Genomic DNA, 17,623 nt, shown 5'->3' on the forward strand with positions numbered 1-17,623 from the left:
CGGGCCATCAAGTGATAGCGAGGCACAATGGCAAACCTCAATAAGTTGAGCTATACAATTCTCGCCATGTGAATTCCATGGTCTGCCATAGTAACATGAAGAAAAGGTCGTCCAAGATAATCTTGAAGACCTACGCTCCCTCGAGTGATATTGAGGAACCTCGGAAGAAGCTGCTACCTTATTGACCTATCGGGTTTGCGCATTTGCTTTCTCTTTTCCTCTTTCCCGCACCGCCGCTTGTACTCTTGCACATTCCTGTTCAGTTCTTCCTCCTGCAGGTTTTCCTCTGCCTGCATTTTATCTACCATAGGAAATACAAAATCTATAATATAATTGACTTTAGGGAAGAAACAAAGTGTCCTATTCTGATTTAGCAGATCTCGCATAGTTGAGAATTATTGTACTGATAATATGCTGGAATATATAATTGAAGTTTGATTGGAAAGCTGAGTCTATACAATGTAGTAAAACTGGTAATAGAATGTGTGTGTTCAAATATGATGGCTGTATGCAGAAGTTATTCATAAGTGATTCTTATCTGTGCTTCAATTCAGCTTCTTGAAATAAGGGAATGCTAATATCCTTATTCTACTTGCCTTTTTTGTTCAAGAATGTCCTTCTGGGCTGCTTGAGGATTTGTAGTTGAAAATTGCCCAAATATGGTCTCATATTTACAGTCAAAACAAATCAAACCTTTAATTTCCCCAAATAGACCTTCAATTGAGGAATAATGGAACAGTCAGCAGTGTAACATGTTTAGCACGTTGTGTCCATGGGCTGGAAGATTTTTGAAACTTAGCCATGAGCTAAGTTCCTCCAGGCAACTAGCTGCTGATCTTGGCTTTATCATTGGACAGAGTACTGAAATGAGGTGCCTTGTTGAAAGGAAGCAGGAAAATTTGGCTGGGCCGTGTATCGCAATCTAACTCTAGTATATCATACCAGCTGGCCACAAATGAGCATTGGCAGAGAGACCATGGAGAAGTCTGCAGTTTACTACCCATCCTCTCACCCGAATTCTGCTGATGCAAATATTAAGGAGAAGTGCAGGATTTTTGTGTGAAGGATTAAATTACCTTTGTCCCGCATTAATTTGCTGCCTGTGCCATTTGGCTTCCTGTTGCCCTTTGCTTACCTCCAGTAATAATTCTTTTTAAAAAAATAAAAAAATTTAGAGTACCCAGTTCTTTCTTTCCAGCTGAGGGACAATTTAGCCTGGCCAATTCACCTACCCTGCAAAGCTTTTTGGGTTGTGGGGGTGAGACCCATGCAGACATGGGTAGAATGTACAAACTCCACACCGATAGTGACCCGGGGCCGGATCGAGCCTGGGTCCTTGGTGCCGTGAGGAAGCAGTGCTAACCACTGTGTCACCGTGCTGCCCTCCCTCCAGTGCTCATTCACTGATAATTTTGGTTACAATAGCTTTAGATATATTAAAGTTAATCCAGCATTAATTCAAATTTGTAATGAAACATGTGCTTCATGCAGCCACATATTACTCATTGCAAGACTTAACTTTCAGAATGATGCTGAACTAAACTCCGAACACTTCAGAGCCTTTGACACACTTTTTGTGTCAACATTTTCTCATCATAATGTTCCATGTTCACATTTAACATGGCGGTTAGAGTCTTAGAATGTACAGTGCCGAAGGAGGCCATTCAACCCATCGAGTCTGCACCGGCCCATGGAAAGAGCACCCTACTTAAGCCCACAACTCCACCCTATCGCCGTAACCCAGTAACACCACTTAACCTTTTTTTGTTTGGACACTAAGGGCAATTTAGCAGGGCCAATCCACCTAACCTGCCCATCTTTGGACTGTGGGAGGAAACCAGAGCACCCGGAGGAAACCCACACAAACACGGGGAGAACGTCCAGACACTGCACAGACAGTGACCCAAGCCGGGAATTGAACCTGGGACCCTGGAGCTTTGAAGCAACTGTGATAACTACTGTGCTACCGTGTTACCTATATAAACTGTGTCATTGTCAAGGCTATGCTGGCTATTCATTTCCTCCGGTTCAGCATTAATCTTCTCCCTGCTGGTTCCGAATTCCCAGCTCTTGTTGTGGAAATGTGATTCCTATGTGCATCCTTTCACTGCTGGTATCCCTGCAGCATATCTCTGTTCTTCTTCTCAGCTCTGCAGTTCGTGGTGGTTCTGTAGCACCTGTTCCTAGCAATGTAGTGTTCCACCTCCCAGTGCACAACAACAGATCCTGCTGCAAAACAATGATTTTTAAAAATGAAAAGTTGTCTTTATAATCAAAAGGCCTGCCTTGGAGCAGGATAGTGAAACATTCTAATTACTGTATATCTACTAAATTGGGATGTACAATTTTTTTATAACAATGTATTTGTTGATATTGATCCATTTTGAGTTCCACCTTTTGTATTTTAAAAATTATTTGTATTAGTCTATTTAATGTGCCAGCACGGCTCCAAAGAGAATTCGTTTTGATTAGTCAGCCGTGGTGTTGTCCCATATGGCACTGTTGCTGGTTGCAGCCTTGCTTCATCACCATGTGATGGCTATGGCGATAATTGGGTTTGGGAAAGCACTAATTTTCCACAACAAGGCCTGGGAGTTCTGGAGCAGCAGGGAGAAGATTAATGCTGAACTGGAGGAGATGGATGGCCTGTGGAGTCTTGACAATGACACACTGCTGCATCTGGTCTCAGCTGAGATCCCAGTCAACACTGGCAAGATTGTAGCATGTACCATTGCTGGAGAGTAACATATGGATTTGAAGAGATTCCTAAACATAAGTAATTAAGGAAAAAACACTGGCAAGGCAATTCATTTTGCCATTTAAAAAGGAATTAAAAAGCAATTAAATCAGCCTGCCTCTGTCAGGTGAGACACGAGTGGTGAAACTCTGTAGTATAGATCTCAACACATAATCTAGGCTGAAACGCAAGTTCAGTACTGAGGGGGTTGTCTTTTGGGTGAGATGTTAAACAAAATCCCAAATTTCTGCTAAGGTGAATAAAAAAACTGATGCTACAAATCACACACAGCGGAGCAGGAGAGTTCTACAGCCCGGGCAACATTTATCCCCCTTCCAGCAATGTATTTATTTCCACAGGTTTGCCTGCAACTTTGGCGAGAGAAACAATGTTTGGACTGGTGACCATTCGTCAGAACCCTGGGGTCCCATAATGATCTTGGACCTCTGATTGATGCTTTAGTGCCTGTTGCCACCACCACCGCAGGTGGAAATGATGAGCTGGAGGCCTCTGATTGACCAGCACTAAAGATCTTATGGGAAAGGCTCAACAATGGCCACTTAAATGCCTAAACTGCATTTGATTCCATAGTGATTCCACCATGGAACTGACGGGGGTTCTCCGCCGGTTCTTTGGCCGAACATAATCGCAGTCTCTGCTCACTCACCACATATGTCGACAGACCTGCTTAACTACTTGCAGCAACTTTTGCTTTTATTTCTGATTTTTAACTATCATTGTCTATTGGTGAAACCTTGCAGTGTGCAAGTTAGATGCTATGTTTGCCTATATTTCAGAGCTGTTGCCTGTGACGCTCTTTGAAATAGCCTGAGGACATGAAGATGTTGTATAAAAAGATCAAATGTACTGTTATGTAGCCAAATACACCAGCCATTTTTCACACCAAGTCCCCACAAATGGAAGTAGGATGAAGGATGAGTTGATCTGCTTTTTGAGGTGTGATTGATGGGAGAATGTTTGTTCGGACAGTGCTCTTCATCAAAATAGTTTTGTGGAATCTTTGACATCCACCTGAAGAAGTGGATTTTTAATAAATCCTGGGTGCTATGATGCATTTGGTCATTCTAAGCTTCATTAACATGCACTTACATAATTCCTCCAGAGCCTCTATTTTAATTATAACATAATTTGTCACTTCTTTATAAGAAACATGTTGACTTGTGAATGATAGGAGGTTTGTTCAGACTAAATGGGTTAGTTAAGTCCTTGCAAGTGACATCTAGACCACTTTATTGTGCTCTGTGATACTTCACTTGTATTGCATTGCATAATTGTGTAAGCAATTCTGTTTTTAAATAAAAACAAAACATTGTTGACGCTGGCATTCGGAAATAAAAATAAATTGCGAGAAGTACTGAGCAGGACTGGCAGCATCTGTTGAGAGAGAAACAAAATTAGTGTTTCAAGTCAAATTTGAAGAGTGTTTCCGGCACTTTTTCTTTTCTTAAAATATAAATTTAGAGTCCCCAATTCATTTTTTCCAATTAAGGGGCAATTTAGCTTGGCCAATCCACCTACTCTGCACATCTTTGGGTTGTGGGGGCGAGATCGTCGCAAACACGGGGAGAATGTGCAAACTCCACACGGACAGTGACCCAGAGCCGGGATGGAACCTGGGACCTCGGTGCCGTGAGGCAGCAATGCTAACCACTGCGCCACCGTGCTGCCCCTTTTCCAGCACTCTCTATGTCTACATCTATTTCTGTTTTTAAATAAATCTGACAAATAATCTTGTAAAATGTGGTGGTGATATTGTATATATTATCTCATGGCAATTTTACTGTTAAAACTGTGGATCGTTAACATTAATTCGCACAACTCCTGTTCGGTGCACATTGCAAAATTGGCGGGTCTAGGTCACAAGGGCTGAGAATCTGTTTTTCAGAATTGCACTTTGTTGTGAACCTGAATGCCGAGAACTATGAGAGATCCTGGGCGGGTTTCTGTGATCCTAAGGCTAAGTGTTGACGCTGTCGGAAACGCTGTCGCGTTTCTCGATGGCGTCAACACGGCCTCAGGATCAGCAATTCTGGCCCCTGCAGGGGGCCAGCACGGCACTGGAGCAGTTCATGCCGCTCCAGCTGCTGATCCCGGCGTCAAATGGGCGTCGCGGGATTGACCCATGTGCAGTGGCGCTGGCGCCAACGTGTGCATTTGCAGTGGCTTCCTTCAACACGCCGGCCCCGACGCAACATGGCGCAGGACTACAGGGGCCGGCGTGGAAGAAATGAGGCCCCCAGCCAGAGAGGCCAGCCCGCCGATCGGTGGGCCCCAGTTGCGGGCCAGGCCACATCGGAGGCCCCCCTCGGGGTTGGACCCTCCCACAGCCCCCCCCAACCCTTCCAAGCCAAGTTCCCGCCGGCTGAGAGCAGGTGTGGACAGCGCTGGTGGCACTCGGCTTTTTTACGACGGCCGCTCGGCCCATCCCAGGCTGAGAATTGGCGAGCCGGTCCCTGACCGGCGCTGCGCCAACCACGCCGGCGCCAATGGCACCGATTCTTGGATAATCGCGCGGCGTGATTTACGCTGGTTGCGGGGATTCTCCGGCCCTGCCCCGGGCTGAGAGAATCCCACCCCCGTATTGCAGCAATTAGGTTTATCCAAAAAATGTTAACAGTCGTAATTAAAACAACTTGGGTAGAACTCACTTCTACAGGTTTCATTTGAAGAAATTATTTTCACTTTGCTTGAATAAAAGTTTGTACAGACTCCAAGAAAGCTAAATATAAGCACCCACCTATCAGTTTTATATTTACTTTTTTTCTCTGATGCTACTGTTGGGAAGGAACTGGGTGCCAGATGCAGAGTGTCGTTCATACAAAAATTGTGACAATATTTTCTATGTTTTCTTCAAAGGCAATCTTTTTTGGAGGTATCGATCCTGCAATTCGTGGAGAAGCCTGGCCATTTCTGTTAGGGTTTTATAGCTGTGAATCAACATCAGAAGAACGGGAAGCTCTGCGGATTCGGAAACGTGTAGAGTATGAAGAAATTCAGCAAAAACGGTAATTTATAACTGATGTGCAAATGACTGGCTTCTTGGTTGTTTCTTCAGAACGGGGAATTATTTGCTGTTGACCGTTCACTCGATGATCAGCTGAGAAATAACCTGAAACTGGAAAAGCTAAAACATTCTGTGCAGTACTGCGAGAGGTCATTTTCAGATCAGTCATTAAACCAAGGGCACACCTCTCTCAAGTTATTTTTCTTCATTGGATGTAGGTAACGTTAGCGTGGCTAACGTTTATTGCGCAACCCTAATTATACTTGAAGACATACTGGTGAACCATTATCCTAAAACACTGCATTTCATGTGGATTTGTTTCTTATCGCATTTTTTGGTACAACCAAGTGGCGTGCCAGGCTTTTTCAGTGGGCAGTTGAGAACCAACTGTATCACTATGGCTTTGGAGTCACATATAAGCCAGATATGGCAAGACTGGTTGGTTTGTTTCTCTAAAGGATACATTTTTTTCCATTCATGGGATGTGGGCACTGCTGGCTAGGCCAGCATTTATTGCCCATCCATAATTGCCCCTGAGAAGGTGGTGGCAAGCTGCCTTCTTGAACCGCTGCAGTCCGTGTGCATAGGTACACCTACAGTGCTGTTAGGGAGGGAGTTCCAGGATTTTGACCCAGTGACAGTGAAGGCACGGCGATATATTTCCAAGTCAGGATGGCGAGTGGCTGGGGTGAGAAATTAGTATATGTAAAAGGTACCCATGAGATATTTCAAAGACGATCATTGGACAGATTATCTGGATATTGTGTTGTTTGTGGGAGTTTATTGTGCACAATTTGGTTGCGGTGTTTCTACATTGCAACAGTGACTGCTCTTCAAAACTATTTCATTTACTGTATGCTTGTGATGTCCTGAGTTCCTGAAAGACGCTATTTATTTATTTATTTAAATTTAGAGTACCCAATTATATTTTTTTCTAATTAAGGGGAATTTAGTGTGGCCAATCCACCTAACCTGCACGTCATTGGGTTGTGGGGGTGAAACCCATGCAGACATGGGGAGAAAGTGCAAACTCTACACAGACAGTTACCCGGGGCCGGGATCGATCCCGGGTCCTCAGCGCCATAGGCAGCAGTGCAGGTGCCAATTATAAATGTAAGTCTTTTTCCTTTTAATGCTGGGACAAGAAAGAGCTGTGCAGTTGGAACAAACTGCATGAGCAACACACTGCGACCAAGATCTTGGCAAAAGGATAAATAGAACTGTCAAAAAAGAATTGTTTGTTATGGGCCAGGGTTTAGAGAACCCTAAAGTGTATCATGGAGTTCACCTGACCCACAACCTTTAATAGATTGTGGTATGGGGAACATATGGCCCACTCTACAGGTGTGGTACAGCAGAAATTGAAAAGTATTTTTTAAAAGCACAACAATGTTTATTCTATGAACTCAAGGTAACCTTTTTAAAACATACAGTGAACATCTTTGCAACCATTAATTCAAATACAATCCCCAAAGACTACAATACTAAGTAATCCTTTAAGCTATACGATCCATACGACTTAAAAAACAAAACCTTTAACAGAAGCACATCAGGTTAAAGTCACTACTGAAAATATTTATAATTCTGAATTCACCAAATGATCAAGAGATAGTCTTTTGATGGCAGAGAGAACAGCAGTACACCTGCTTGGCCTGGCTTCAGCACCAACCCTGAAAATGAAACTAAAACACACCCTGCAACAAACAGCCTAAAACAGAAGTAAAAAGCTGATAGACAGCCCAGCTCCACCCACTCTCTGACATCACTGCAGGAGTAAACACCCATTTCTTAAAGGTACTCTCACAACAGATATTTATATACATACCCATTTATAAATACCCATTTCTTAAAGGTACTCTCACATGACAAGTTTGAAAAGGAAAGGAGGGTTCAGGTAGACATAATAGTAACATAAAGATAATTAACAACGGTGATATACATGGCACCAGCAACCAAATGGGGAATTGGAGGAAGTAATTAGAAGAGATAACAAAGAGATAGGCCATGATTTTGAGTTAAATATTGCAGGCTAGATTAAAAGATAAAAACAACAAGGGGTGGTGGGCTGGTATTGTTAATCAGAAAAAATAATTAAAAAGAAGATGCAAACAGTATTACAGAAGTGTTACGGTGCAGAAGGAGACCATTCAGCCCATTGTGGCTGTACCAACTCTCAGAATGAGCAGTGCGCCTGGTGCCAACCCCCCCCCCGTCTTCTCCCCATAACCCTACACATTCTTCCGTTTCAGATAAGTCTTTTTGATGCCTTCGTTGAATATGCCTACACCATACACTCGCAGAGTTAATTCCAAGACCTTAACTACCCGCTGCATGAAAAATAATATCCCATTTCCTTTTTGTGTCTCTTGCCAATGAATTAAAATCTCTGCCCTCTTGTTCTCGATCCTTTCAAGATTGGCAGTGGTTTGTCCTTATCTACTCTGTCCAGACTCCTCATGATTTTGAATGCCTCCATCAAATCTCTCTGCCTTCTCCACCATGTGAAACAATCCCAACTTCTCCAATCTGTATTCATTTTTTTTACATTTAGAGTACCCAATTAAGGGGCAATTCAGCATAGCAATTCCACCTACCCTGCACATCTTTGGGTTGTGGGGATAAAACCTACGCAAACACGGGGAGAATGTGCAAACTCCACACGGACAGTGACCCAGAGCCGGGATCGAACCTGGGACCTCGGCGCTGTGAGGCAGCAGTGCTAACTACTGCGCCACCGTGCTGCCCGTCCAATCTGTATTCATAACTAAAGTTTCTCATTCCTGGAACCATGCTTGCCAACAGAATACATTTGGATTTAAATAAAGGATAGGACAAGTTTGCAGATTGCCAAATAACGGAAAGGAAATCGGGGGAGAAATAGGTAGGAAAATGTATGAAATTAGTAAACAATCATCACGGGACATTTCAACTGTGAGCAAATAAGTTGGCAGGATATGAAGAGAAGGAGTTACATTAGGCTTGAATTTTCTGTAGCATGGCATCTAACCGTTTCTGCTATTAATTAAACGGACCTGCGCGCACTCCAGTCTAAAAACAAAATGCCAGCAACGTTGTTAAATGTGTGAACTTAAGGGGCCGCATGGTGGCACAGTAGTAGGCACCGCTGTCTCACGCCGCCGAGGTCCCAGGTTCGTTCCCGGCCCTGGGTCACTGTCCGTGTGGAGTTTGCACATTCTCCCTGTGTTTGCGTGGGTTTCACCCCCACAACCCACAGATGTGCAGGTTAGGTGGATTGGCAACGCTAAATTGTCCCTTAATTGGAAAAAAAGAATTGGTTACTCTAAATTTAAAAAAGAAAAGAAATGTGCAAACTTACAATGGCATAGTTAGGACTCTGGAACTTGAGTACACAGGGCAACCAACAGGATGTTTCCTTAGCCAATCAGCTTTAAAAATTGGGCAATAAACGTGGAGAGGCCTGAGAAGCAGGTTCAATTTGTGATAAAAAATTCAGGTATAAAAAGAGGGAAATAAGGAGGGAGAGTAAAAAGGGACGGAAAGGGAAATAAAAACATTTTTAAAATAAAAATATTAAAGGTTTTAACATTTCCCTGAAAAATTCAGAACCCAAAATAATGAGACGCCACATTTGAAATAATTAGTTTTCAGTGATGGAAAAATGGATTGGCAGGCATTAACAATGATCACATTGTTAAAAAGGTGCTTTCACTCTTCATTGTGAGTTCTAAATATCAATGGCCGATATAGCTTCCATTGCCAGCAGTATGAAACAGGCTGATAGCGATTAACTTCTGTGGAAAAGATAATTCGGAATGTTATAATGAGTCAATTTGTTATAAGCTCTTTTTGCATTACTTACATAGACAAATTTCACCTCCAAGTTCTTTGAGAAGGTCAGTGAATGGTGACTTATTAGTTGGTGAGGACACGGGTTCATATTACAAGTAACCTTTTGTGCCATGCCCTTTTTTCACAGCTTTCTATAGTAAATATCTTTGGAACTGTCTGGTTGTCACTAAATCTTCTTTCTACAGTATTTATCTTCCTGTTATTCAATACAGCCTTTTGGAGTTTCAGAAAAAATAAGTGTACTACAGTGTGGTAGAGAGTAGGTCTTTCATCTGTCGCTAATTTGAAATCAAGCCTCTGTTGAACCATTGTGCAGAATAATTTCTGAAGGAAAATGAAAAGCATGTCAACACAAGCTACCCTTAAACCTCTCAGTCATGACAGGAATCAGAGTATCTATCAGTAGGGATGATCAGATTAAAAGTGGGAGAGCAAAAATAATTTTAGAGGGAAAAAGAAAACTGTAAGTACTGTTGTCACTGTGACATTAAAGATTGCAACAGTTTGAACAGAGGAAGGTTTCCATGTGTACCTTTGAATATGTATGTGCCAAGTATGTGAGTGTTTTCTGTAAATTTTGCTGGCGACCTTATAATGCAGGTTTTATGGAAAAATTGAACTGAGGAAATGCTGAGAACTGCAGAACTACACTTGACTTGTTTATCTAAAATCATATTTTCCATTATAAATAAAAAAGAAAATCAAACCTTAAAACAATGCTGAAGGAAAATGTTAGATTTCATAATATATTTCAGGATGGTTCTCCTGGATTCAACTACGACTTGCTATAAAAGAACAATTTTGCTTCTCAACATTTTTGTTTATTAGCTATGCCACTACCAACATTGTGTCAAAAATAAAACTTATATTATTTGACTTCTCAATATATATATACTGGAAATTACTTGCATGGCAAGAACTGCAATCATAATTGTGATCGGTTCACTCAACATCTGATGCTAGGTCTGAAGGAAGGAGAAGGTAATAACTGATCCAGCTTGTTGCCAGATGGCTGTGTAAAAGCAGCTAAACAGAAAAAGGGAGGCGGGCTGTGCGAATTACAGGAATTGAGGCTTGAATTATTTCCCTTTTGTAGATTGTCTATGACTCCAGAGGAACAAGAAGAGTTTTGGCGAAAAGTTCAGTTTACTGTTGATAAAGATGTGGTTCGGACTGATCGATCCAAACAGTTCTTCAAAGGGGAAAACAACCCTAATGTGGAAGCTATGAGGTAAGGTTGTTGTGTGTGACTATGTAGATGTGGTATTTTGAACACAACTTAACAAAGTGACAGCATGAATTCCTTAAATGTACAAGTACTCAACAAGCAATAGTCTGAATTACAGACTACTTTTTACAATTTTACAATGTCTTTCATTTAGCAAAGGATTGAATATTGCGCTTAAATTCACATTTGATGCAATTTATGTTAATGCTGTCTATATAATATTGATTGCATTTCAGAGTAATTTATTCCAGATTGTGATATGAAAAATTTGATAAACCAATGCACATCTTTCCTTTTTATCCCGGATATTCAACAAGATAAATGGGCTGGCAATTGATGACATTTCATTGATTCATGGGAATGTCCAATATCTAGCTTTGAGGAGACTGTGGAAAGTGTCACAAAGACTACAGGAAATGGTTTGAGTTATGCAGAGCTACATTAAAATTATGCAGATTGCCTTGATTCTTTTTCTTTACATGGCAAATTGGGTATGATTCTCCGGCCACGTTGCGCTCAAGCGAGAACACAACGCGGCCGTTGAATCTCAGGGCAGCTTCCACGCCTCGCAGGATTCACCCAAGTCCCAAAAGGGGCGGGACCAAATGGCATTCCTAGGAGTGGGTCTTCAACCTACTTAACACCTACCTGCCCGATATCTACTGGCCTCCTTCAAGTCTCTGGCCTCCTCATGGAGGCTGCAGCCTGGCACCATTCAACACCAATCCACACAAACGTGGACCAAGTGGAACGGCACCCGGGGGGGCCTCCTGGACCACCTGAGACCCCTGGGTGTGCAGGTTGGTCCCCTGACCCTCCCCGTGGTATGTGGACACCTTGGCACTGCCCAGCTGGCACATTGGCACTGCCACCCTGACAGTGTCAAAGTGCCCAGATAGCATTGCCAAGCTGGCAGGAGCACTGCCTGGATGCCAGTGCAAGGATGCCAGGGTGGCATTGTCAAGGATCAGGGCCCGAAGGGCGCCATGTCCATGAAAGGAGCGTGGAGGGGGGGTTCGAATGTCGGGGTATGCAGGGCAGCTAAGTAGGGGCCTCCAGGAAGTTGGGGAGGTGACGGGCGGGGGTCCTGGAAGGGAGGGGGTGTTGTAAGGGGCCTGGGAGGGGGGGGGGGAAGAGTCCTAAAGAGGAGGGGGCCCCAGGGATCCCAAAGCGGGGTGTCCACACTTGGGGAGTGTCAGGTGGTGTCCGTGTGTGTGGAGGGTGGCATTGCCCATGGTTGTGGTGTGCGGGGGACTCAAGCCCACTTGGAGATCGGGGCACTCTTTCAAAATGACAGTCCGATCACTGAGTTCAGCTCCCCGGTGCTAAAAAAAAATTCTAAATGTGGGCTAAACCGGTGAGAAATTCCTCCGGGCCCAAAAAAGTGACAAAGTGTCAGTGAATAGTGGTGGGGAACTCGCCGGCAGAGCCGCCAGGAACTCCCTGAAAAACCCGCCACAAATGATCTTAGAAATTTTGGGGGAGAATCATGCCAATGTTACAGGATCAAGTCGTTGCCTTGAATATTGTTTGTGGTATGGAAGTTCCATTCACTTCCACCAGCAGCCTTTATGTTTAAGGGCATGGCTGTTTTTCCCAATATCTAACCAAAGTGTAACCCAGCAGTGTAAATGGTTATTCATTACATTTGCACGTGTTCTTCAATCTTTCCAAAGGCAGAATGAACAAATATTTATTGCGACAAGGCCAGATATGAATCATTAAACTGTTTTATTTCACAACACCGAAATATACAGAGGCAAAGATTATGATTGGATGTCCTTATATTTATAATAATACAAGTAATTAACATGATATGCCTCAAACTGTAAGTCATCTTGCTCAACTTAATTTCTAACTAGTAATTAGTAACTAGTAATAGTAAAGTAATTTCTTAACTAACAATGCATGCTCGAACTTTCTTGCAACCTTCATTGGTTTTGAGCTCTTTGCTGCTTTTATTTTCATAAACCTTGCTGACTTCACAGTCTTTGCTGGCCTTGACTAACTGACCTCCCAATATGTGTGTCTCTTTTGTTTCTGACCCATCATTGATCGGGGCCTTGTTCCTGAATTCCCCACCCATTTTGGGTTGACCAGAAATCTGCCAATCATGACTAATACTGCACTACCCACTCCCCCTCCCACACACGCCTTGAAACCAGCTTCGTGCAAAACCCACAGGAATGACCAGTCTAACTCATGCCGTATAATAAAAATAGGAAATGGTGGAAAGTTCATCAGGTCTGGTAGCATGTGTGGAGAGAGAGAAACAAAGTTAACATTTTCAGTCCATATGACTTCTTCCCAGCGTCATGGCATCCAAATGCTTGGGAGCGCCTGTGTTTATTTAACAATTCTCCTGCTTTGCCTGGATAATAGTTTCCATGTCTGGCTACAGAATCTCCAAATACCTCGGGCTTGTGGTATTTTTCTTTAACTTGTGAAAATTCACATCCTTTACATGGATTTTTAAAAAATGATCTAAATTGTGAAAATGTGGCACTTATGCAAATTTGTTTTAATATCTTCACAGGAAAATTTTGCTGAACTATGCAGTTTATAGCCCTGAGATAGGGTATTCCCAGGGAATGTCTGATCTGGTGTCTCCAATCTTGTCAGAGGTCAGGGATGAATCCGATACATTTTGGTGTTTTGTCGGATTAATGCAGAATACAATTTTCATCAGCTCACCACGGGATGATGATATGGAAAGACAACTGGTAGGTGCTGAGTCAGCTGGGGAAAAGTATTTTTTGAGTGACAATGAAATGATTTAAGGAAAATTATTTTTTGGAGAAATGTTAAATTCTGGTGTGACTTTTAAATTTCAGGTTATACAAATAAATCCTTGTAGCAAGATTAGCAGCTGCCTTAACAATCCTTTACAGTGTAAGACACTGGAGAACAAATCATGTTTCATGAAGTACAGTATTAATGTTTGTTTAGTATCTTAACTTCTTGCCGTTTTCATGATTTCTGATGGAAACTTGCAATTAGCTTTGGATAGTTGGATCAGAAATCACTTAAACAACGAAGTTTACCTAAATTTAACTTCGTAGTTCATTTATACAATTTAGAAAGTAACGGTATTTCCTTGATTAGGAATAAATCGTTCCCATTTCCAGTTATTCCTGTGTTGGGGTTGTTTTTTTGAATCCTTCGTACAGTGTAAATGGAGCTAATTTAGAGCACCAGTACCTCTACGGCATCATGCATTGTAAATGAGGCATGATTTATTAGGTTGTCTATTATATATATGACAGTTGTTTTTAAACACTTTTTCTTAAATTATATGTATGCACTCTTCTTTGACCTCATTTATAAAATCTTGGCATTTCTCCCTTTTCAAGAACATTGTACAATTACAATATACATTTTATTATTATATATTTATATAATGTATATTTAATATGCATGTACAGTTCATTTGTGTGTGTGTATATATATATACATAATATATATATATTTAATAATCATGTAGTTAGATATTTTTTAAATGCAGTGTTTCTGTATTTTTTTAAAGCTGTACCTGAGAGAGTTGCTGAGATTGATGCACCCCCGTTTTTACCAGCACTTGGTGTCCCTGGGTGAGGATGGCCTCCAGATGTTGTTCTGCCATCGGTGGATTCTTCTCTGCTTTAAACGTGAATTTCCTGAAGCAGAGGCACTTCGCATTTGGGAGGCATGTTGGGCTCATTACCAGGTCAGCTTTGCTCTGTTCGGCATTTGTTAAGTCAAGCAGGTTGTGGGAGTAACCAACTACAGTAGCTTTATTTTTAAACCAAGGCATTTGAGCGTAGTTTGCACCAATAATTGAATTGGACTCTTTCTCGTGTTTGTATTTACACTTTTGTCATTTTATCTCCCTACCCTCCATTGTGCTTTTGTCACTGGACTAGTAACCCAGAGACCTAGGGTAATGCTCTGTGGTCCTGGGTTTGAATCCCACCATGGCGGATGGTGAGATTTGAATTCAACAAACAAATCTAGAATTCCAATGAATACTGTTATTAAAAATCCATCTGGTTCGTTAATGTCCTGTAGAGAAGGAAATCTGCCATCCTTATCCAGTCTGGCCCACATGTGATTCCAGATCAATAGCAATGTTGTTCACTCTTGAATGTCTTCTGAAATGGCTAGCAAGTCACTCCGTTCAAGGGAAATAAGGGATTAGCAGTAAATGCTGGCCCAGCCAGTGACACCCACACGCCATGAACTCCTTCCGTTGGCTCAAAGCCACCTTTATTCACTTCTGCTGAACAGTCAACTCAATCTGAAACATTGATTTTGTATCTCGCCACAGACTCTGGTATATTTCCAGCATTTATTTTTTTGTTAATTTCTGATTTCCAGTATCTGAAATATATTTTTCCATAAAACAATTACATGTTGGTGTTCAGAGGTTTGGTTATACTTGTACAAAGGTAATGAAATGCAGGTACAAGAATTAGGAAGACAAATGATATGTTGATATTTATTGCAAGGGGTTTGGGGGAAAGACTTCCTGCTGCTTTAATAGAGGGATTTGATGAGACCATGCCTAAATTAGGCCTGTGCAGGTTTTGTCTCTAACTATGGAAGGAATGCTTGCCATATAGTCCATATAGTGGGTGCAAATGAAGGTTTACAAAACTGATTTCTGGAATGAGAGGGTTGTCCTTAGAAAGAGAGATTGCATTAAATGGGCCTATTACTGTCTGGAGCTGAGAAGACTCAGAGACGATCTAATAGACAAGAGAGAGCTTGACAGGGTAGATGCTGAGAAGCAAGGGGGCATCGTCTCAAGACAAGGGATCGACCATTTAGGACTCAGATGAGGTGAACTTCATTCAGACGGTTGTGAGTCTTTGGAGTTAGCTTTTCAGAGGGCTGTGGGTGCTCTAGTATAGGAGGTCAATTAGGCAGATTTCGGCAGGACGGGTTACAGCAATTGTACTGTGTACTTTGTTTATTGTACAGTTCTTTTGTTTTCTCGTTGTGTAATTTTACTGTTTACGATGTCAAAAAATACCTAATTAAAATTGTTTATCAAAAAAAAAGAAAATCATAGCCTATGAGGTTTGAGTGCAAAAGTGAAGTTGAGGTTGTAGAGCAGCCATTATTGAATGGCAAGGGAGGCATTTAAAGGTAAAGTCGCCATAGTCACAGATGACCATAGGCTGCTTTCCCCTTTGGGGCGGGGAGAGCTGTATGGTTGTGATTTAATCTGAGGATCACCACACCTCAGGCGAGGAGCAAGGTTGAGAAGGAGGGCCTTCATGAATAACCCCAACCAGCATGAGAATTGAACCCACGCTGCTGGCCTTGCTCTGCATCACGAACCAACTGTCCAGCCCACTGAGCTAAACCGGCCCCCAAGAGAGCAGGCATTAAGGGACGCGTAACCGACTGCCCATATTTCTTATGTTCCTGTGAACTGCTGACTTTTGGTGGTGACATGTAGAAGGGCAGTCACACACTAGGTGGCTCCTGCCTGAGAACTTTTATTTTAGACCTTTTCACCAGATTTTTGGAGATTTGCGCTGGAGTTTGGTTAGATCGATGGGTTAAGGAACCCTCGTCAAAGGTATGCCCAATAAATACAAGACTAGACACCAGAAAAATAAGGAAATGTCGTCAAACTCGGAAACCTCAAGAGCTCTATTTGTGAGGAGATTGGCGGAGGCTCCTGCAGTATTGGTGGGCACTGCACCAACCTCTGTGATGCTTTCAGGCATCCTTGTGGGGCAACTTCAGAAACTATGGCAGGAGGTCTCTGAAGATCATGATTGCGGTATGGTGGCGCAGTGGTTAGCACTGCTGCCTCACGGCGCCGAGGACCTGGGTTCTATCCTGACGACGGGTCACTGTCCATGTGCAGTTTGCACATTCTCCCAGTGTCTGCATGGGTATCACCCCCACAACCCAAAGATGTGCAGGGTAGGTGCACTGGCCATGCTAAATTACCCCTTAATTTGAAAACAAAATTTAAAAATTGAAAGAGTGATTGAGGGAGCGATGTCCTCTGTTCAAGCGGCCTTGGCAAAGTGGATGAAGTGATAAAGGCGCAGGGCACGGAGCTAAAAGAGGTGGAGATGGCTCTTTCAAGACAAAGTGACCAGACAACCTCGGGGCTGGTGACAACAAGGCATTGAGGGCCACGATGGACGATTTGAAAAATCGCTCCAGAAGGCAGAACCTGTGGGTGGTTGGGTTGCCGGTGGGCTTGGAGGGTCCGAGTACAACAAAGTTTTTATGTCGCAGTTGTATTGGAAGATGGTGGGGCAGGGGGAAATGGTGTCCCCTCCTGAGTTGGACGGGCCCCACAGGTTGGTGAGGCAGAAAGCCCATGCTGGTGAGTCACCGCGTGCCATCATCGTGCTATTTTACAGTTTTCAAGACAAAGAAAGAGTTCTGCGGTGGGAAAAAGATCATTGGGACTCCAGATGAGAGGGTGGCGTTGTAAGATATCTCAAGATGTTGGAGCAGAGCTGGCCAAGAGGCGTTCAGCATTCAACAAGGCCAAGGCTGGGTTGTATCGGACCAAGGTTCGATTTGGTGAGGCTTCAGGCACCTCTGAGTGACTGAAAAATCGAACGATTACTACTTTGAAATTCCGGAGGAGGCTGAGGCATTTGTGCAGAAACATGGACTGGAATCGTGATAACTGTGAATTATATTGGTTGGGAGATGTATGACTGGGGGTGGGAGTGTGAAGTTTGGGTATTGGTGGGGTCTTTTTTTGGCATTTTGGAGCTTTGCCGCTGGATTTTTACTGTTGGTTTTGTGGGCTGTTGTTCATGTATCTTTTCTTTTCTCT

The 17,623-nt window shown here is 42.7% G+C and overlaps 1 protein-coding gene across 1 annotated transcript in view; it reads left to right on the forward strand.

Annotated features, from left to right (window-relative positions):
• The window catches only part of tbc1d16 (TBC1 domain family, member 16), a 131,721-nt gene that overhangs the window by 76,684 nt on the left and 37,414 nt on the right, over nucleotides 1-17,623 (forward strand). Inside the window, exons 7-10 of the mRNA XM_038777204.1 lie at nucleotides 5,615-5,763; nucleotides 10,690-10,824; nucleotides 13,358-13,544; nucleotides 14,348-14,527. Coding sequence (XP_038633132.1) covers nucleotides 5,615-5,763; nucleotides 10,690-10,824; nucleotides 13,358-13,544; nucleotides 14,348-14,527 — 651 coding nt within the window. The remainder of the gene's footprint in view (nucleotides 1-5,614; nucleotides 5,764-10,689; nucleotides 10,825-13,357; nucleotides 13,545-14,347; nucleotides 14,528-17,623) is intronic.

The sequence above is a fragment of the Scyliorhinus canicula genome, chromosome 18 (genome assembly GCF_902713615.1).
Source record: "Scyliorhinus canicula chromosome 18, sScyCan1.1, whole genome shotgun sequence".
Taxonomy (NCBI): domain Eukaryota; kingdom Metazoa; phylum Chordata; class Chondrichthyes; order Carcharhiniformes; family Scyliorhinidae; genus Scyliorhinus; species Scyliorhinus canicula.